The sequence below is a fragment of the Balearica regulorum genome, chromosome 3, assembly GCF_011004875.1.
Source record: "Balearica regulorum gibbericeps isolate bBalReg1 chromosome 3, bBalReg1.pri, whole genome shotgun sequence".
Classification (NCBI taxonomy): domain Eukaryota; kingdom Metazoa; phylum Chordata; class Aves; order Gruiformes; family Gruidae; genus Balearica; species Balearica regulorum.
The window spans coordinates 124450899-124467284 of NC_046186.1; the positions used below are offsets into that span (position 1 = coordinate 124450899).

The following is a 16386-nucleotide window of genomic DNA, read 5'->3' on the forward strand; positions in this document are numbered from 1 at the left end:
CTCTGGATCTTTTCTCAGTGTTTGACATTCTTTAAATAAGATATAGCTGTTCAACTTGAGCTCAGTGATAGAGGTCTAGTTCTGTGGTGTCTGTTCTCAAATTTCCTCAAAGCTGTTGGCTGTTACCTATATATGATGTAATAGGTTAGTGTACATGGGTCTGTTGGAAAATCAGGTACTGTGTATGAGAAAAATCAGCCTGCCAGTGCATGAGAAAACCTTTGTATGTGAGCTACTTGAAAGTCATCTTACATGAATGACTTTTCTATCTATTACTTTTGTAAGAGGGACTGAAAGCATATGGTTAAAAAAATTGGTAAAGGAAAAGTGATTAGTGTACAGGGTTTGAAAAGAGTGGAAATCTCATTTTTGTGTAATGATTAAACTAGTAAAAAACCCTAAAATTTCTTTTCATGTTTCATAGCTTGTAAACTATCAGATTTTTTCAAGCATACTTGAATAGAGAGGGATGTTAATTAGTTGGTTTTGCTTCATAATAATAATTACAAGTTAACTTAATATTTGTGTAGGGAGGAGCATGAAGGGTAAATATTTATGTTATATTCACTGATCTTTTTTCAGATTTTGCAGCTGCCTACTGAAGTTTGAAAAGTTTTGTCTTTACATCATGAGTAAAATTGCCAATTATATGTTTTCACATATTACAGTTTTCATCAGATGCCATTAAAAAATAATCCTCTGTGCATAAATTAAAGCTGTTTAGGACCTTTGGATATGGCTGGTTGTATTTTAAGAATGTGGTTGCGTTTTCAACATCATGTCCTGACTTTGGGCTTAAGTAAGCTTGCCCTGTGGCCTGTAAACCTAATTATGGCCTGTAGAAAATCATTCTCTTTTGTTCTCCATTTCCTGCAACCCAAAGATTAGGGAGTTCGATCTGATAATAAGTTAAATTATGGGCCAAAAGGATCATTTATGTCCATCTCCACTCTTTGACAGTGGCCAGTAGTAGATGCTTAGAGGAGAGGGAAAGAACAGGGCAAGCACTCGGTGATACTTTCCTGTTGTGCTCTCCCAGCCTCCAGCAGTCTCTGCTCAGGAAAATCATACTCAGAGGTGGTACTTCTGAGCTTGTGGGTTTTCTTGCATGAATTAGATAACTTCCCAACACATGTAAGCCTTTTCATCTATACAATCACGTAGCAGTAAGCTCCACAATTCAATTATGTGGTGTGTGAAGTACTATTTTTTGTTTGTTTTGAGCCTGACACCTGTAATTGTTATTTGGTGTCAACCTTTTGCTTACCTGTCCATATACATCTTTCCAGGTCACATCTCAAATCACAGGGATATTTATGGTTTGATTGTGATTATTAACACCTTACTTATTCTTAATGGTTTAGGGACTATTTCATTTCTCTTAAGGTATGAAAAAAATTTCTTTTCATAAATATTTCATAAGTTACAGTTATGTGAAATTGCTGTAAATCTGTTTTTTTACAAAAAAAAAAATCTGTTACAGCTTCCAAAGAAATGTTTTCGCATTAGAGCAACACTTCTAAAACTAGGTATGATGTGTATCAAAGTTTGTATTAATAAGGAAATACCTTTTGTTGTGAACTTGCTTTATTGCTTAACTCTTGCAGGAGTTAAAAGAAGACAATCAAGTTTTGCTAGAAACAAAGACAATGCTGGAAGATCAATTAGAGGGGACCCGAGCCCGTTCTGATAAATTACATGAGTTAGAAAAAGAGAATCTCCAATTAAAAGCTAAATTACATGATATGGAGATGGTAAGTATAAATGGAGGATGACAAAGACAACTGATATGCTTTGAATTTAATTTTCATTTTTAATGAAGGAAGTTCCAGTGAAAATGGCGAGGCAGAGGAGGAAGGGATGTCTTGATTTACTAACACTTCTCAGATAGTTTCCTACAGTAGCTTTGATTCTGTCTAGGAAAGGAAAAATGGCAAAGGCAGTACTCTTCCTAAAGGCAGTACAGTGTTTAATCGGTTAGCTAAAATACAGTGATAAGAAATACAGAGAGTCATTAGTAAGAATGATAGGATCACTCTTTTTATGTGAAGATAGTCTTGTCACTTAAATGCTTAGATAAAAGAGGTTATTCATATTGCAAATTCTGGCAGAATAGTGACATATTTTTCAGAGGATTATTCCCAAAGTAATTTCTGGTTTTAACCAGTTCTCTTCCAAAAAGTATATATTCTAAAATATAAATTCGTAATTTACCTGTGTGATATTTTTTTTTCAGTTTTCCTTAAGGGGTGACAGATTATTACCTTCTGCTTACTTTCATTTTCTGCAAAATGTTGAGAGTTATAGCTGCAACTTATTGCTGTTAAAATAGCAAGTGTGGGGAGAGGGGGTTATAAAGAGCCAGGTGAGAACCCAGTACTGTTACAGCTTTTTGCATCAAAGTAGTATTACGATAGTTTAGAGAAGGTGAAATTTTGCTTCTCTGTGTCCATTTGGGTTTTGTGTGTGCTACCAAGCTGTGCTTATGTGTACTTTTTTCCCGATACTCTTGAGAAGTGAACTTTGAAAGAGAGTAAGTAGTCATTGCATAGGTTATGATAAGAGGTTCTTCTCTCCATACATTTCTTTACAGGTTGTTACACTTCTAAGTTCTCAATAATTTCAATTTCCGTGTATCACTGTGTATTAGCAAATCAGAAAATGCACTTTGTATTTCTCTGTGGCATACTAGATACTAAAATATTTTGTGCATGTTGAGACATATTTTTATAACTTACATCTGAAATAATTTTTAAGGAGCGTGATATGGACAGAAAGAAGATTGAGGAACTGATGGAGGAAAATATGACTCTAGAAATGGCTCAGAAACAGAGTATGGATGAATCATTGCATCTTGGCTGGGAACTTGAACAGATAAATAGGACTACTGAACTTTCTGAAGGTAAACATAGTAATACTTGCAAACTGATAAAGTAGAAAAATTGAAAGCTCAGAGGCTGGACAGCATTAGGAAATCACAGCTCTTGATTTCTGAAGTACAGGGTCTTTCATCCTCTGGAGCGATGGGACAGTTTGGGGCTTATTTTTATGTTTGGTTTTGTTGTGTTAGTTTGGGATTTTTTCACTCAGTCCCATGCGTCCTTGCAGATACCTCCTACAGTAAAAGTCTCTGTTCTTGTGATTCTTGTTCACTTAAACAGAGGTGTAAAACCCATAAATACCTTGGAGTTAGATTGTGTTGCCATTCAAACTTCTATACTCTGTAGCACAGATCATGAGCCTTCTTGCTTTGCTGTTCTCAAAGTTAATAGAGATTTATTAAGGCTTCTCAGAGTAATTGTTTGCAGAGATACCTGTGGCAAAAATTTTGATTCTTCCACTATAGCATGCTTGGTCATACACTGGAATCTCATACAAAGGATTTGTGGAAATTTAGAGATACATCCTCAGTCACAGGAAACAAATCTCTGCTGTGATGAGGAACTGTAGGATGAGTAGAACATTTCCTTCTATGCATCTGCAGTGTTATCTGTTGGTCATTAATCCTAACTAGCTCTCTTCACCAAGAAGGCATTGGAGGACCGTCGAAGGCTTCTTAATCCTCTAGTCTAAAAATGCAAACTGCAAGAACTCGAGGTTATATGTAACTTTTTTTTAAGTGGTGTTTTTCTCTTAGTGCCACAGAAATCACTTGGTCATGAGGTAAATGAACTGACGTCAAGCAGATTACTGAAGTTGGAAATGGAAAACCAAAGTTTGCTGAAGACAGTGGAAGAACTACAAAATGCAGTGGGTTCTGTAGAAGGCAGTAGTTCAAGGATTCTGAAAATGGAAAAAGAAAACCAAAGACTTAGCAAAAAGGTAATCATCAGCGTATGTTCAAATAGTGTATGAGTTGCCTAATGTTGCCTGCTGTTTTCTTTCTAAAGGGTAATTTTATGAATTGCTCTTATTTGGGGTAAAGTATTACTAGGATCTAAATGGTGTTATGGTGTTTGTAAGTTTATGGTAAAAAAGAAAACCATGTCAGAGAGGTTTTTCTTGGTTTTTAGGTTTTTTTTTTATTGATGTAAGAATGTGACCATTTTATTCAGAAAGGTCTTACACCAGTGAGGGAAAAAATATTAACATATAGGGGATATAATGAGTACTGAAAGTATTTCATGAATGTTGTTTTAATTTTTGTAATTATTAAGCAGGGGAAAGTACGTGTACATGGATATAGAGTGACTGATAAGTCTAAGCAGAAAACTTGGTCATGTGTCCTCATTTGTAACTGAGAAAGAGAGAAGATGTGCCAAGGAATTGATGAGCAAGAGAGGAGTTTTTCAGATTTATCTGTGCTGATCTACAATATTTTACTCTCCAAATTACCTATATCAAATAGAGTAATTTACTCAGTAATATTTATAGAGAATAAAAATTGGAAAAAACCCAGACTAATTACAGTGGAGTGAAATGTCTGAAGTTTCTGAAACAGCTTTTTCTTCAGCAGATATTTCAGATGTTAGACTATTCTTAGTGGCGAGTGGGGAAGAGATAATTAAAAAAAATAAATGGCAAGAAATCCCTACTGTATTCCATACTTCCATGCTTTTTCTGATTTCTTAACAATATGGCATTTTTTGCAGCAGTCTGTGTGCTGATTTGAGTTTCTGTACAGTACCAGAAAGTCAGCTAGGAGGGTGCAAGAGAAAGGAATAGGTGTGTAAGTAGTAAGCAATAGTAGGTCTTTGTGGTTGTCCGATACTGTTCTTACCACTTTGGATGCCTGGTAGCATGTCCTTTTTCTCTCTTGCCCCTAAAACAATATTCTCAGCAGTGATTGCTCAGTGAAAAGCGTGTCTGTTATGAATTTTCTATACAGAGTCTACTTCTAGCTGGACATGCTTTCTCTTAAACCACTACTATAGAGTCGTATAAACACGACCAGAGTGGCAGTTGGGCAGATGATGGATAAATTTGGTTTCCAGATGGAAGCTGACTGCATCCCCACTGGGGTGATTGAGCCAGTTACTGCTCCTTTGCAAAAAACAATGAAAGTGCCAGTATCCCTGTGAAACATGCGTTGGTCTGCGAAGCAAGGGACAGGAAAATCTGAAATTGAGAGGAAGAGGGAGAGGGAAGCAAGAGACTGGTCAAACATTAGTATTCTCATTCTAAGAGAAGGATTTAATTCAGGTTCCGGCATAATTGATGCCATTCTTTTTCCATATTTCTGATCAACAAATTGCTTCACAGAGGAACAAATTCCATTCTGCTACTTTTTTGAGATTTATTTCTCAGTATTATTTAGCAGCAGTTTAATGTATCATTCAGTTTGTTTCTAAAAGTATTCCCTTTGCCTGGGGTATGAGTTATGTCTGGACTCCTCTAAGATTGGGGAATATGGATGATGGAGTTCACATAGTATCTAAACTTTCCAGCAGATGATTGTTTAAACATGCAATGTGTTGTTTCTAAGTAATTATAACTTAGATATGACAGAAAAATCACACTTGATTATTTTCACTCATAAATAGTTTTGCTTTGTGATGACATAAGAGAGTTGGACCCATTTGACAACACAAACCTGTAAATTTAATTCCCAAGAAATCATCATAAGTATCTCTTGAACTAGTTAAGTGAGATCAAACAACATTCAACCTTTCTAAGCTAAAAGGGACTTGGAGGAGCAGTATAAATCTCACTAAAATGGAATTTTAAAAGAGAAAAAGATGCTTGGGAAAATATCCAGAGCCTAATAAAATCTGACCAATTTTTTTAATGCAGAAATACTTTATGGATGTAATCTTCTGAGCCAGCGAGAAAATTCTGGCAGAAGTAAATTTATTCCTAGAAGAGACGAATTGTTTCAGATCAAGAATCGAAAATTCCATTTTATTCTTTCCTTTAGCCTTCTTTATTCATTTCTATAAGGGTACTTTCAACCCAGCTAAGAGTAATATTATTGTCACTTTTAAGGACATTTAAAAAAAAATTGTTTCTTTTTCCCTAGCTTGAAGAGCTAGAGAATGAAATTAGCCAAGAGAAACAAAGTCTTCAAAACAGTCAAAATTTGAGTAAAGATTTGATGAAAGAAAAAACACAACTTGAAAAGACACTTGAAACACTTCGAGAAAACTCAGAGCGACAAGTGAGTAGCAGAATCAAGTCTTAATGGTGTGTTGTACTGTTCTCCTTTTGTACATTTTTAAAGGCATAAAGGGGTTGTAAATGTAGCAGGTGTGCCAAAAGGACCTATCTGCAGCAAAATAGGTTGTCTAAGACCTGCAGCCAGTGAGAGACATGACTCATTTTTAGCTGAGGCTTTACTGTTAGTTTTAGAACTTTTTAGTGTTTTGTAATGCTTCTGTGGCTTTCATGGGCCGTGCATTTGCTATAGTTGCTTAGAGGGTGTAGCTCAGCCAAAATAGAAAATTGGGAACTTTGGAGGTATGCCAAACACCTCTCAATGGAGACAAACAGGTTCCAGACAGCTGGTCAGTGTTTGAAGTAATGTGGGAGTATTAATGAGTTACAGCAGCCTGTCCCTCAAAGGGACCTGACAGAGACCAGTGTAGCAGAGCTGGTCTGCTGCTCCGTTGCAGACTCCGTTCCTCCTGCGTCCCTCACAGTCTTGTTATTTGGGGTAGGAACCATTGTGGCCAGCTTCATTGTAGTCCCCTATACTTGAACGTATTCTAGCTGTGACTTGTAGGTGGATAGCAGAATTTATTTTTAGTTGCCAGAAACTGGCATCTGGGTCTTTATAAAAGATATGAGCTGTATTTGGGAGGGTGCTGAATGTCACTGACGTATCTGTGTCTAATGGGTGCCGACACCTTCTGAGGTCTTTGCAGAGCAATTCAGAGGACCTATGGAAGGCAGCTGCTAGTAAACAAGAGTTAGGGAAACTTCTGGAAACCCCAACTTTAGTAATCAAGTTCTCCAGAATTAGAACTGTAGTTATGTTTTATAAATTCCACTGATACTTCTCAATGACATTAACATTTTTTAGTTTAATTTAAAAGTCCAGTACTTGGGAATACCAAGTGCTGTATTCCAAAAATCTTGAAAATTTAATCAGTAATGAAATTCCAGACTTAGAAAAGCAAACAACAACAACAGCTTAGCATCAAAGCTTTACTTTCATGTAAAGAGAACAGTGGAGGTAATTTTAAAGAAAATATGCAAGCTTGTCTTGTTTAGAAGTGTTCATTGTTACAGTAATTGATTTATAGATTGCATTAGAAGTGCACTTTAGGGAAAAAAAGGACTAAAACTTTCTGGAATAAGTCACAAGTCCCAGTTCAACCATGAGAGGTACATATAGTGTTTTAAACTTGTTGGAGTAGGACTGACATTTCAGTGGAACTATTTCTGCTTAAAAATAATATACTTAAGAGCTGTGATGGGTTAACAGCATCTTTCACGTCTTTTTACAAATTTTCTGCTGAAACTGGAATCAAGGTACAAGGTTTTTTTTTTTATTTCATCAAGAATTATGGAGGCATTGATCATGATTTTTTGTTAAGTTTGGATTATAGAAGCAGAATTCATGGAAAGTGATTATGCGTGTTCAGTAACATACCAAGTTATGTAAAGAAGTGTTAAAAAGTTGTGGTTTTAGACACCTGTTAATTAGTTTTTCATTAATCAGAACAGTTTGTCATTGCTAGGAAGGGAGCCGTAGATCCTGTAATTAATAGTTACATTCAGTCTTAAATATGAAAGAACAGTCTGTAATTTTCTCAATCTGTTTTTCCATTGCAAAGACCACTTTTGCTTTTCTCCAAAACAGTTTATTGTTGAAATATCCCTTATGGTATGTTATTAGTGTATTCTTAAATATTGATTTAAACAGTTTTCTGGATTTTGCTCTCTGTTGTTACATACCCCAATAATTTCAATTTATTTGGAGTAACTGAAAAAAATCAAGAAATACTGAAAATTAAGATATAAATGCTGCCTTTATCCTTGAGGTAGATCTGGGGATATGTTAGTGAAGAAAATAATTCAATTCTAATATTATTTACTTTCTCTGGAAGCTGTTTTGGAACAGCATGTCCTTAGAGTTCTTTTTAACTAAAAAATTAATGTAACATTTGGGGAAAAACACATATCTAAGTTATTGACTGTGATCAGGATGCCCTCAGATCACCTCTATTTTTTCCAAGTGAAATAAAGACACCTTTGTGGCTTCCACACCTCTTTCCATCTCAGGTTTAGAACTTGACTGCAGTTTTGTTCTTTGTGGACACGTATCTCTGGAAATTACAGTGTTTAAGACAAATAATCTAAATCTGGGTAAGAAAAATGAAAATTAAATGAAGTTAAGAAATAGATACAGCTTTGTTTTGGTTTGTGCTTTGTTAGTTTAATTTTGGTATTTACTAATATCCAAGAGGAAGATACATGAAGATTCACTTTGACTTATTTAACTGACAGACTTCTACCTGTGTACATACACAGCATTTGTAATGGTGCAAATAAATACCAGGAGAGTAAGAGAAATTCTTTTTATAACTTAAAATAAAAGGCAAATATGATGTAATCTTACCATCTTAATAGCTTTCAGTTTATATATGGAAGTAATTGCTTGTTGGCCTGTTGTTCACCAGAGTTTACAATTTTTCTCCCCAAATTAGATTAAGCTATTAGAACAAGAAAATGAACATTTGAATCAAACTGTAGCTTCTCTAAGACAACGGTCACAAATCAGTGCTGAAGCAAGAATGAAAGAAATTGAAAAAGAAAATAAAATCCTTCATGAGTCTATTAAAGAAACCAGCAGTAAGTTAAATAAGATTGAATTTGAAAAAAAGCAAGTCAGGAAAGAACTGGAACACTATAAAGAGAAAGGAGAGAGAGCAGAAGAACTCGAGAATGAGCTGCATCATCTGGAGAAGGAAAATGAATTATTACAGAAAAAAATTACTAACTTAAAAATTACTTGTGAGAAGATCGAGGCCTTAGAACAAGAAAACTCAGACCTGGAAATGGAAAACAGAAAACTAAAAAAAACTTTGGATAGTCTAAAAAATCTCACATTTCAATTGGAATCCTTAGAAAAGGAGAATTCACAACTTGATGAAGAAAATTTGGAATTAAGAAGAACAATTGAATCCTTGAAGTGTACAAGCATTAAAGTGGCACAATTACAGTTAGAAAATAAGGAACTGGAGAGTGAAAAGGAGCAACTTAAAAAAAGCCTTGAACTCATGAAAGCCTCATTTAAGAAAACTGAACGCTTGGAAGTCAGTTATCAAGGCCTAGACACAGAAAACCAAAGGCTACAGAAAGCCCTTGAAAACAGCAATAAGAAGATTCAGCAATTAGAAAGTGAATTACAAGATTTAGAGTCTGAAAATCAGACTCTGCAAAAGAACTTAGAAGAGTTAAAGATCTCTAGTAAGCGCCTAGAGCAATTGGAAAAGGAGAGTAAGTTGTTAGAGCAAGAGACTTCTCAACTGGAAAAAGATAAGAAACAGCTAGAAAAAGAAAATAAAAGGCTTCGACAACAAGCAGAAATTAAAGATAGTACTTTAGAAGAAAACAATGTAAAAATTAGTAATCTGGAAAAGGAAAATAAATCTCTATTTAAAGAAATAGTTGTATATAAAGAGTCATGTGTGCGCCTGAAAGAACTAGAAAAAGAAAACAAAGAACTCGTGAAAAGAGCTACCATTGATAAGAAAACCCTCGTCACTTTACGAGAGGTAAACAGAAATTACGTTTCCATTCCCGTCATAATCGGCTTGTAACGTAGAGAAATTATATCTGTGTTTTTGAAAAAAGTTTGTATTTTGTATTTTTATGCTTTAAGCTGCATACTATTAGCATCTTTAATGGTTACAGTAGGGAAAGCGTTAGATAATAAAAATTTATATAATCATAATAAACAATAAGATAAACATATTACACTTAATTCTGTAAGGTTGCTTACAGACTGTCATGGAGCCTTTGTTAAATGAACATTGTGCAGATTCTTCGTGTTAGTATTTGTTCTGGTCAAAACATTTTCCCCTTCACTATAATGTTCAAGACCAAATTTGAAGGGGAAGTTGTACAGAAAGGGAGGGAGTAAACGACTACAGTGAAATCATATTATAGTTACAGTGTAATGTCTGATAGAGCTGAAAGCTAACAATTGGAAGGAAAGGAGGGTTAACATTGAGGAGTCATGTAGTGATAAAAGACTCTTGCCTCAGCGCTTCCAGGATTAAGACTACATTATTTTATTTATATGATAATGCTGACTGTAATTTTTTCTGCATAAGGACTTGGTGAATGAAAAATTGAAGACTCAACAAATGAACAATGATCTAGAAAAACTTGCCCATGAACTTGAAAAAATAGGCTTAAACAAGGAGCGTCTCTTGCATGATGAACAGAGCAGTGATGACAGGTGAGAATGTCAAGGCCTACCTGGAAGAGTGTAGAAATGAGGGTCTCTTTTATTCATAAAGATAAAATGATTTCAGACTATTTTTGTGCAAACTCTTTGATTTTTAAGGCACACTAATAGACCCAAAATGGAACTTGCTGTTCTTTGAAATTAATGAGGTGGTTGATGTGCTTTTGTCTGTTAAAGTGAGTTGCCACTTTTTGTTACTAAGAAATTTCTTGAAGTATGTCAGTAGATATAGTTAACGTATAATTAAAATGTTTTATATTCTAGTTAGCAGCAGAAACAGTAGCAGTAAAGGATAATAGGCCCAGAGTTGGTGGTTGGGTTTTTTTTTTTTTCCTTTTTGACTGCTTGACTGATAGAAATGGTTTCTATGCTTTTGTCACACAGTGGTTACCTTAAACTATCTCACTCTTTCCTTACAACTATTCCCTTCTAACTCATCCTACCAAAAGGAAGCTGCATTCCCACTTACACTGTCTGGGAAGTATCCAATACTTGAGTGTCTCCAAAACTTTGTACTGGCTCCACCACTCTAGCACACCTGCCATTATAAAGCAGCTGCTATCCTGACATCTGCTTCCTCTACTATATCTTGTGTTCTGTCTTATCCTGCAGGGATTTGGGGAAAACTTGTGACAGGAGAAAAGCACACTAGTATGGGCTTCTAGCCAATCTTTATTTCACAATGCTATTCAGCTGTCCTCCTTAAAAAATAAAAAAGCAACAACTGCTGTCATGACCTGTTATTACAACTGATTGTCATGAACATGTAGATTGATTTTGGGCCTTCTGTATCAAAAGAGAACCAAACAATTATTTTTTTCTTTAGTTGCCCTTTCTTGCTACCAGTGTTCTGTTACTGGGGTGGTGCCAGAATCCTGTAGGGAGAATCTGTTACCACCTCTTGTTTGCTGCTGATGCCTTTCGTCTACCTTTCTCAGTTCACAGATGAGGAGTTCTTCTCTCAAGAAGAGTCCTCAGAACTTTGACTAGTGTGATTTCTTCTGATTTAAGCATTACTGTGTAGCATACAGTAGTGCATAGTATGCATTTGATTTGTCTTTAGGCAAATATACCATACAGAGAACCACCAGTCCTTGAGCTGAGTTGAAGCAACGTTTTTCTAAATCACATTCTACATTCCAAGTGTTTAGAGTGAGTGCTCCCACAAAGGGGGAGAATATTGTTCTGTAAAGGCGCTTTTGCAAATTATACTACGTGAAAAGATTTATGAGTCTACTTCTACTTTCCAGAAAATGGCACTTGTCCTTTACAAGTGTTTATACTTCTAAAGATCAGATGTGGTGGGCTTACTTCTCATATGTTAGTTGGTTTGTGACATTATATGAATTGTGACTTTGGGCTATACAATGCTAGCATTTCCTTTGCGTTTTGCAGAATGATGTTATAATGGATCTATAAATTACAGTTTGGAAGAAAATTTGGAGTGACATGTCTCTGTGGAATGGGGAGGTTTTATCCAGCATTTATTAAATTATAATCTGTAAATGAATTTTTAACATACTTCTGGCACCTCTCGTGACCTGTTTCATTTCTTCCTCTGCTTCCAGGTTAGCTGTACGTAGGTATTACGCAAATAAGTAATCTTTCCCCCCACCTTCCCTTTGTGCTCTTCTAACGGGTATTCCATTTTCTAGGAATCAGTGCACTGTTTTTGCTGTGTATATATTGTTTATTAAGAACACAGCCCAGACAGAGGCTTAAGCATTGCATACTGGTTGACCTCCACTTGGCACATGTCTGTTGCTGGCCTTAGATCTCTTATAATTTGGTGCTGCTCAGCTGCACTGTCGTAAGAACAGTTCATGCTTAATTCTTTGCAGATTGCCTTTCAGCGGGAGATAATGCCTGTCTAGAAAGGTGTTTATGGCCGACTTGATTGTCCAGCACTGGCCATGTGAAAGCACCATGAAAGCAGATGGAATATTTGATGGTACAAGATATTTGGATACCAGACTGGGTATGATGTGCCTGTTCAGGCTGATCTGTGGGGAGCTGTGCAGTAAGCTTTATATCTTGAAGCTTACACGAAACGTTATCTAAAGCCTACCTCTGAGCTCAGGCTTGGAACCAAATAGTTGTAGATGTGAAGAAGTGCGGGCTACGGTACTGTTTTGAGCTGCTTCTCAAACAAGAATGTTAGACCTGTCTTTCACAACTTCATGTGGAGCTGGATGATTGTGAATGGGCAATACTTGTTTTCAAAGTGATTGGTTTGAAATTGTGCTCTGCTTCCGCCTTTCCATTATTCTCAACTTTTTCATTCATCCAAAAGGCACCTCGATTGCTTTCTATATATTATTACCTGGGCAAGGCATTAGCAATTGTTTCATCAGGCCTGTAGAAAGCTAGGTTCGTTATGGCCAAAATTACTTTTCAGTGGTTTTTTTTTTTTTGGTCTGCACCTCTCATTTTGATGACAGAAATTAAAAATGCACAATTTCTCTCTCCCTGATTGGAGAGAACTGCTTGTGTGTGTTTGGTGTGGGGTTTTTTGTTTGTTTTGGTTTGGCTTTTTTGTTGAATGCTCTTGGTAGCACTTCAGAGTCTTTCTACTGGAGGCCTACACTGACCATGTTTGAGGAGTTAACTTTGAAGTGTTTTCTATTTTTCTCTTGCCTTTCCAATGGCTGTTGTCTTTAGACAAAAGATCTATGGATTTTGACCCTGAATCTGAAATAACCCAAATCTCAATGATAGTAGAAAATTTGTACTATCTTTCATTATTAGATGTTCAAAAGGGAGCTGGCTATTGGGTCACTGCTATTAGTCTTTTTCCTCCTTTGTTTTCTACATAATTGTATAACTTTTCAGTAACAGAAATTCTTATTGTAGCTGAATATATGCTTCAGCTCAAAAAGATGACATGCTATCTATTCTACTAGTCATAGACTGCCTACTGTTTCTTAAGTCCCTGAGAATTGCTTGTCATACCTGAAAATCTAGGATTCTCATCCTACTACATGATGCTACTGGACAGCTTTCTACTTATTAATTCTCTTACCATTGGTCTTCTGCTCCAGTTCCTGACTAGATCTAATGCTGTTGTCCATTCAGGAGTCTCTGGCAATCTATTCCGTTCACTGAACTGATAGATTCTTCAGCAGTCAAGATTAAAAAGCGAGGGTATTAGTGATTTGTTTTATTCTATCCTGCTGTGGAGAGCAGTGGGATGTTTTCCAGATTCAGAGTAGATGAACAGTGACTGAACTGTTTAAAATTGATTAATGAGTGTGGTTTTCAGTATTTTATAAAAAGGCTAGTAATTCATTAGAGTATCAGGCACTGACAGTTTTCAGGTGATACTGTTCTAAACTGATATATTCTAAATCTGACCGCTTCTCTCTTCAGATGAGTGGTTTGAGGTTTTTTAGGTGCCCTACAATTCTGTAAATATGGTAAAAAAAAATAGAAGCTTTACCCATCAGGAGTGGTAACAGTCTTAAAATAGCAGCTGGGCTGAGTGAACAATTTGCACATTCATACATCAAATAAGTATGCACCTGCAAAGTACTGTGTTCCCTCTCCTTCCTGAGTGCCGCCTCTTTGTGAGCTGGCAGGAAATGGAAAATGATGAAAATCTTGCTCTCCAAATACTTCACCTTCTAATTTAGTTCAGGTCCCCACTGGATTTGCTGGAGTGGAGCCAGAAGGAAGAGTGCTGTCATCACATACACACACTAATGATCCAAATAAAGCCAGCACCCTACTGGTGTGGCTGAATGTGGCTTTTTTTTTGTGTGTCTAATAAGTTTTAAAAGAAAGAAGGATTCAGAAATGGTTTTGACTACTATCTTCTGTTTGTTTTAGACATAGGACTTGATTTTAATACTGAGGTGCCTTCATGCTTTTGAATAGAGTAAGCATTCAAGCATTTTTGAATGTAGCTATGAGGCTGCTGTTTCAGAGCATTTTAGAATTTAAATGCCTCAAGTAATTTTTTGAAATGCAGACTTTTTTCTGTGTGATGTCGTTGATCAGTAGGTACAAGCTTTTGGAGTCAAAATTAGAATCCACACTTAAGAAGTCTCTCGAAATAAAAGAAGAAAAAATTGCTGCTTTGGAGGCTCGTTTAGAAGAATCGACAAATTTAAACCAGCAACTCCGTCAGGAACTTAAAACAGTAAGGAGATCAACATTTTTACTATAAGATTAAATTACTCCTGTACCAGCTATTGTTATTTCTACACTTGACCTTTGTGTAAGACAGCAAAAGATGGGCATTGTTGAGGTGATGTAAAGCAGGACAAAGGTATGACTGCTTTTTAAGACTACAAGAATACGGGTCCAGTGTTGGAATCACATGAAAAATTGCTGATGAGTTTATTCATTGGTCGTTGAATATGCCAGATGGATAAATAATCTGAAGTTGATTTGATTTAGGATGCCAAAAATAGTTATGTCTTAAGTTATATTTTCTGTTCCTTGAACACCCTCAGTGGACTGATTAAAAAAAACCACAAATACAATCTCCTTGGTTATTTAGTTGTATAGTAAAGTTAAATATCTTTAAGTTGGGGGATACAGTTGAAAGCACTGAAATACAATAGAAAATAGAGGTCTCTTTCTATTAGACAAGTATGACTCTTGATCCCAAGTGTTTATTATGTTTATCAGTATCCATAAATTACGTGTACATCATCTCCCTAAACAGACAGAAAAAGCAAATTACAAATGCAGTAACACACGTATATATATATAGCGCTTTCTGTTCTTTGAAAAGTGGTATGGTCATGTAATAAATTAGGATGTAGAAAATGGAAAATTCTAAACCTAATGTCAGCTGTGCTAAATAATTTCAGGTGAAAAAGAACTATGAAGCTCTCAAGCAAAGACAAGAAGAGGAAAGGATGGTTCAGAATTCTCCTCCAAGAAGTGGAGAAGACAATCAATCTGTCAATAAGTGGGAGAAAGAAAATCAGGAAACTACTAGAGAATTATTGAAAGTTAAAGATCGATTAATCGAAGTAGAAAGGAATGTAAGATGTGTTTTTAATGTTACTCTGATTTTACTTATATGTTGTGATCTGTTCCAGTAATATGAATGAGAGTATTGTGAAGAAAGTCTGCAATTTATCACCTAGTTTACGTACCAAGCAGTGTGTGAATTAAATACAGTTTATGAAGCAGCTGGATTCTGCACTGACAGATGCTGTAAAGCACTTGACCAGCATTTAAAAGGAAATGTGGAAACCTGAATTTGCCCTTTTTAAACCCACAGATATCTCTTAAATCCCTCTTGTGTAATCCTTATTTACATGAGTCATGGTGGTTTCTCTACTATTTCTCATAGGTACAATATTAATTACCCATTTCTTCCATTTTAACCCGTAGTGATAATATCACTGTGTGTTATTGGTTATATAGGGTGATTTTATAGTTTTGTTCCACCCTGGAAATCTCTGCGAAGTCACCCTGCTTCGTTTATTTTGGAGAAACAGGATTTTTTTTCTTGAAGTTCAGTAAACAGCTGTGAACTTAAATATTTTTTTTTTTTTTAATGCTCAAAGAATGCTACACTGCAGGCAGAGAAGCAAGCACTGAAGACACAATTAAAGCAACTTGAGACACAGAATAGCAATCTGCAGGCTCAGATTCTTGCACTTCAGAGACAGACTGTTTCTCTACAGGAGCAAAATACAACTCTACAAACTCAAAATGCCAAGCTGCAGGTAATATTTTCCTATTTTGCTTTTAAAAATAAAATCATTTCAAAGGGTTTTTTCAAATAAAAACTTCAAAGCTAATGGCAATAATGTATTGTAAGTCACATTTCGCTTTTGGTACAGATGTGGAAAAGAAAGGAATGAGCAAATAATCTGCACTAAGAGCAGTCAAATAATACTGTGTTTGCTGATCAGTAATAACGTTTCTTCCTTCATGTTTATCCAATTTAAAGTCTTGACTTTATACTTAGGGGTAGAAGACTGGATAAAGAGAATCTATTCTAAGATTTTTTTTTAAAGTTTCTTTTTTTTACTTCTAAATTAGGTCAGGGAAATAGTGTG

General features: G+C 35.7%; 1 protein-coding gene across 9 annotated transcripts in view; it reads left to right on the forward strand.

The window, feature by feature from the left end:
- The window catches only part of CCDC88A (coiled-coil domain containing 88A), a 76592-nt gene that overhangs the window by 37672 nt on the left and 22534 nt on the right, over positions 1-16386 (forward strand). For 6 of the 9 annotated variants that reach the window (XM_075749881.1, XM_075749882.1, XM_075749884.1 and 3 more), the window contains exons 11-19: positions 1608-1754; positions 2758-2902; positions 3638-3822; positions 5960-6097; positions 8592-9662; positions 10224-10351; positions 14360-14501; positions 15181-15357; positions 15889-16050. In XM_075749881.1, the coding sequence (XP_075605996.1) occupies positions 1608-1754; positions 2758-2902; positions 3638-3822; positions 5960-6097; positions 8592-9662; positions 10224-10351; positions 14360-14501; positions 15181-15357; positions 15889-16050 (2295 nt within the window). The remainder of the gene's footprint in view (positions 1-1607; positions 1755-2757; positions 2903-3637; positions 3823-5959; positions 6098-8591; positions 9663-10223; positions 10352-14359; positions 14502-15180; positions 15358-15888; positions 16051-16386) is intronic. The other 3 variants (XM_075749883.1, XM_075749876.1, XM_075749880.1) reach the window with 1 other exon arrangement.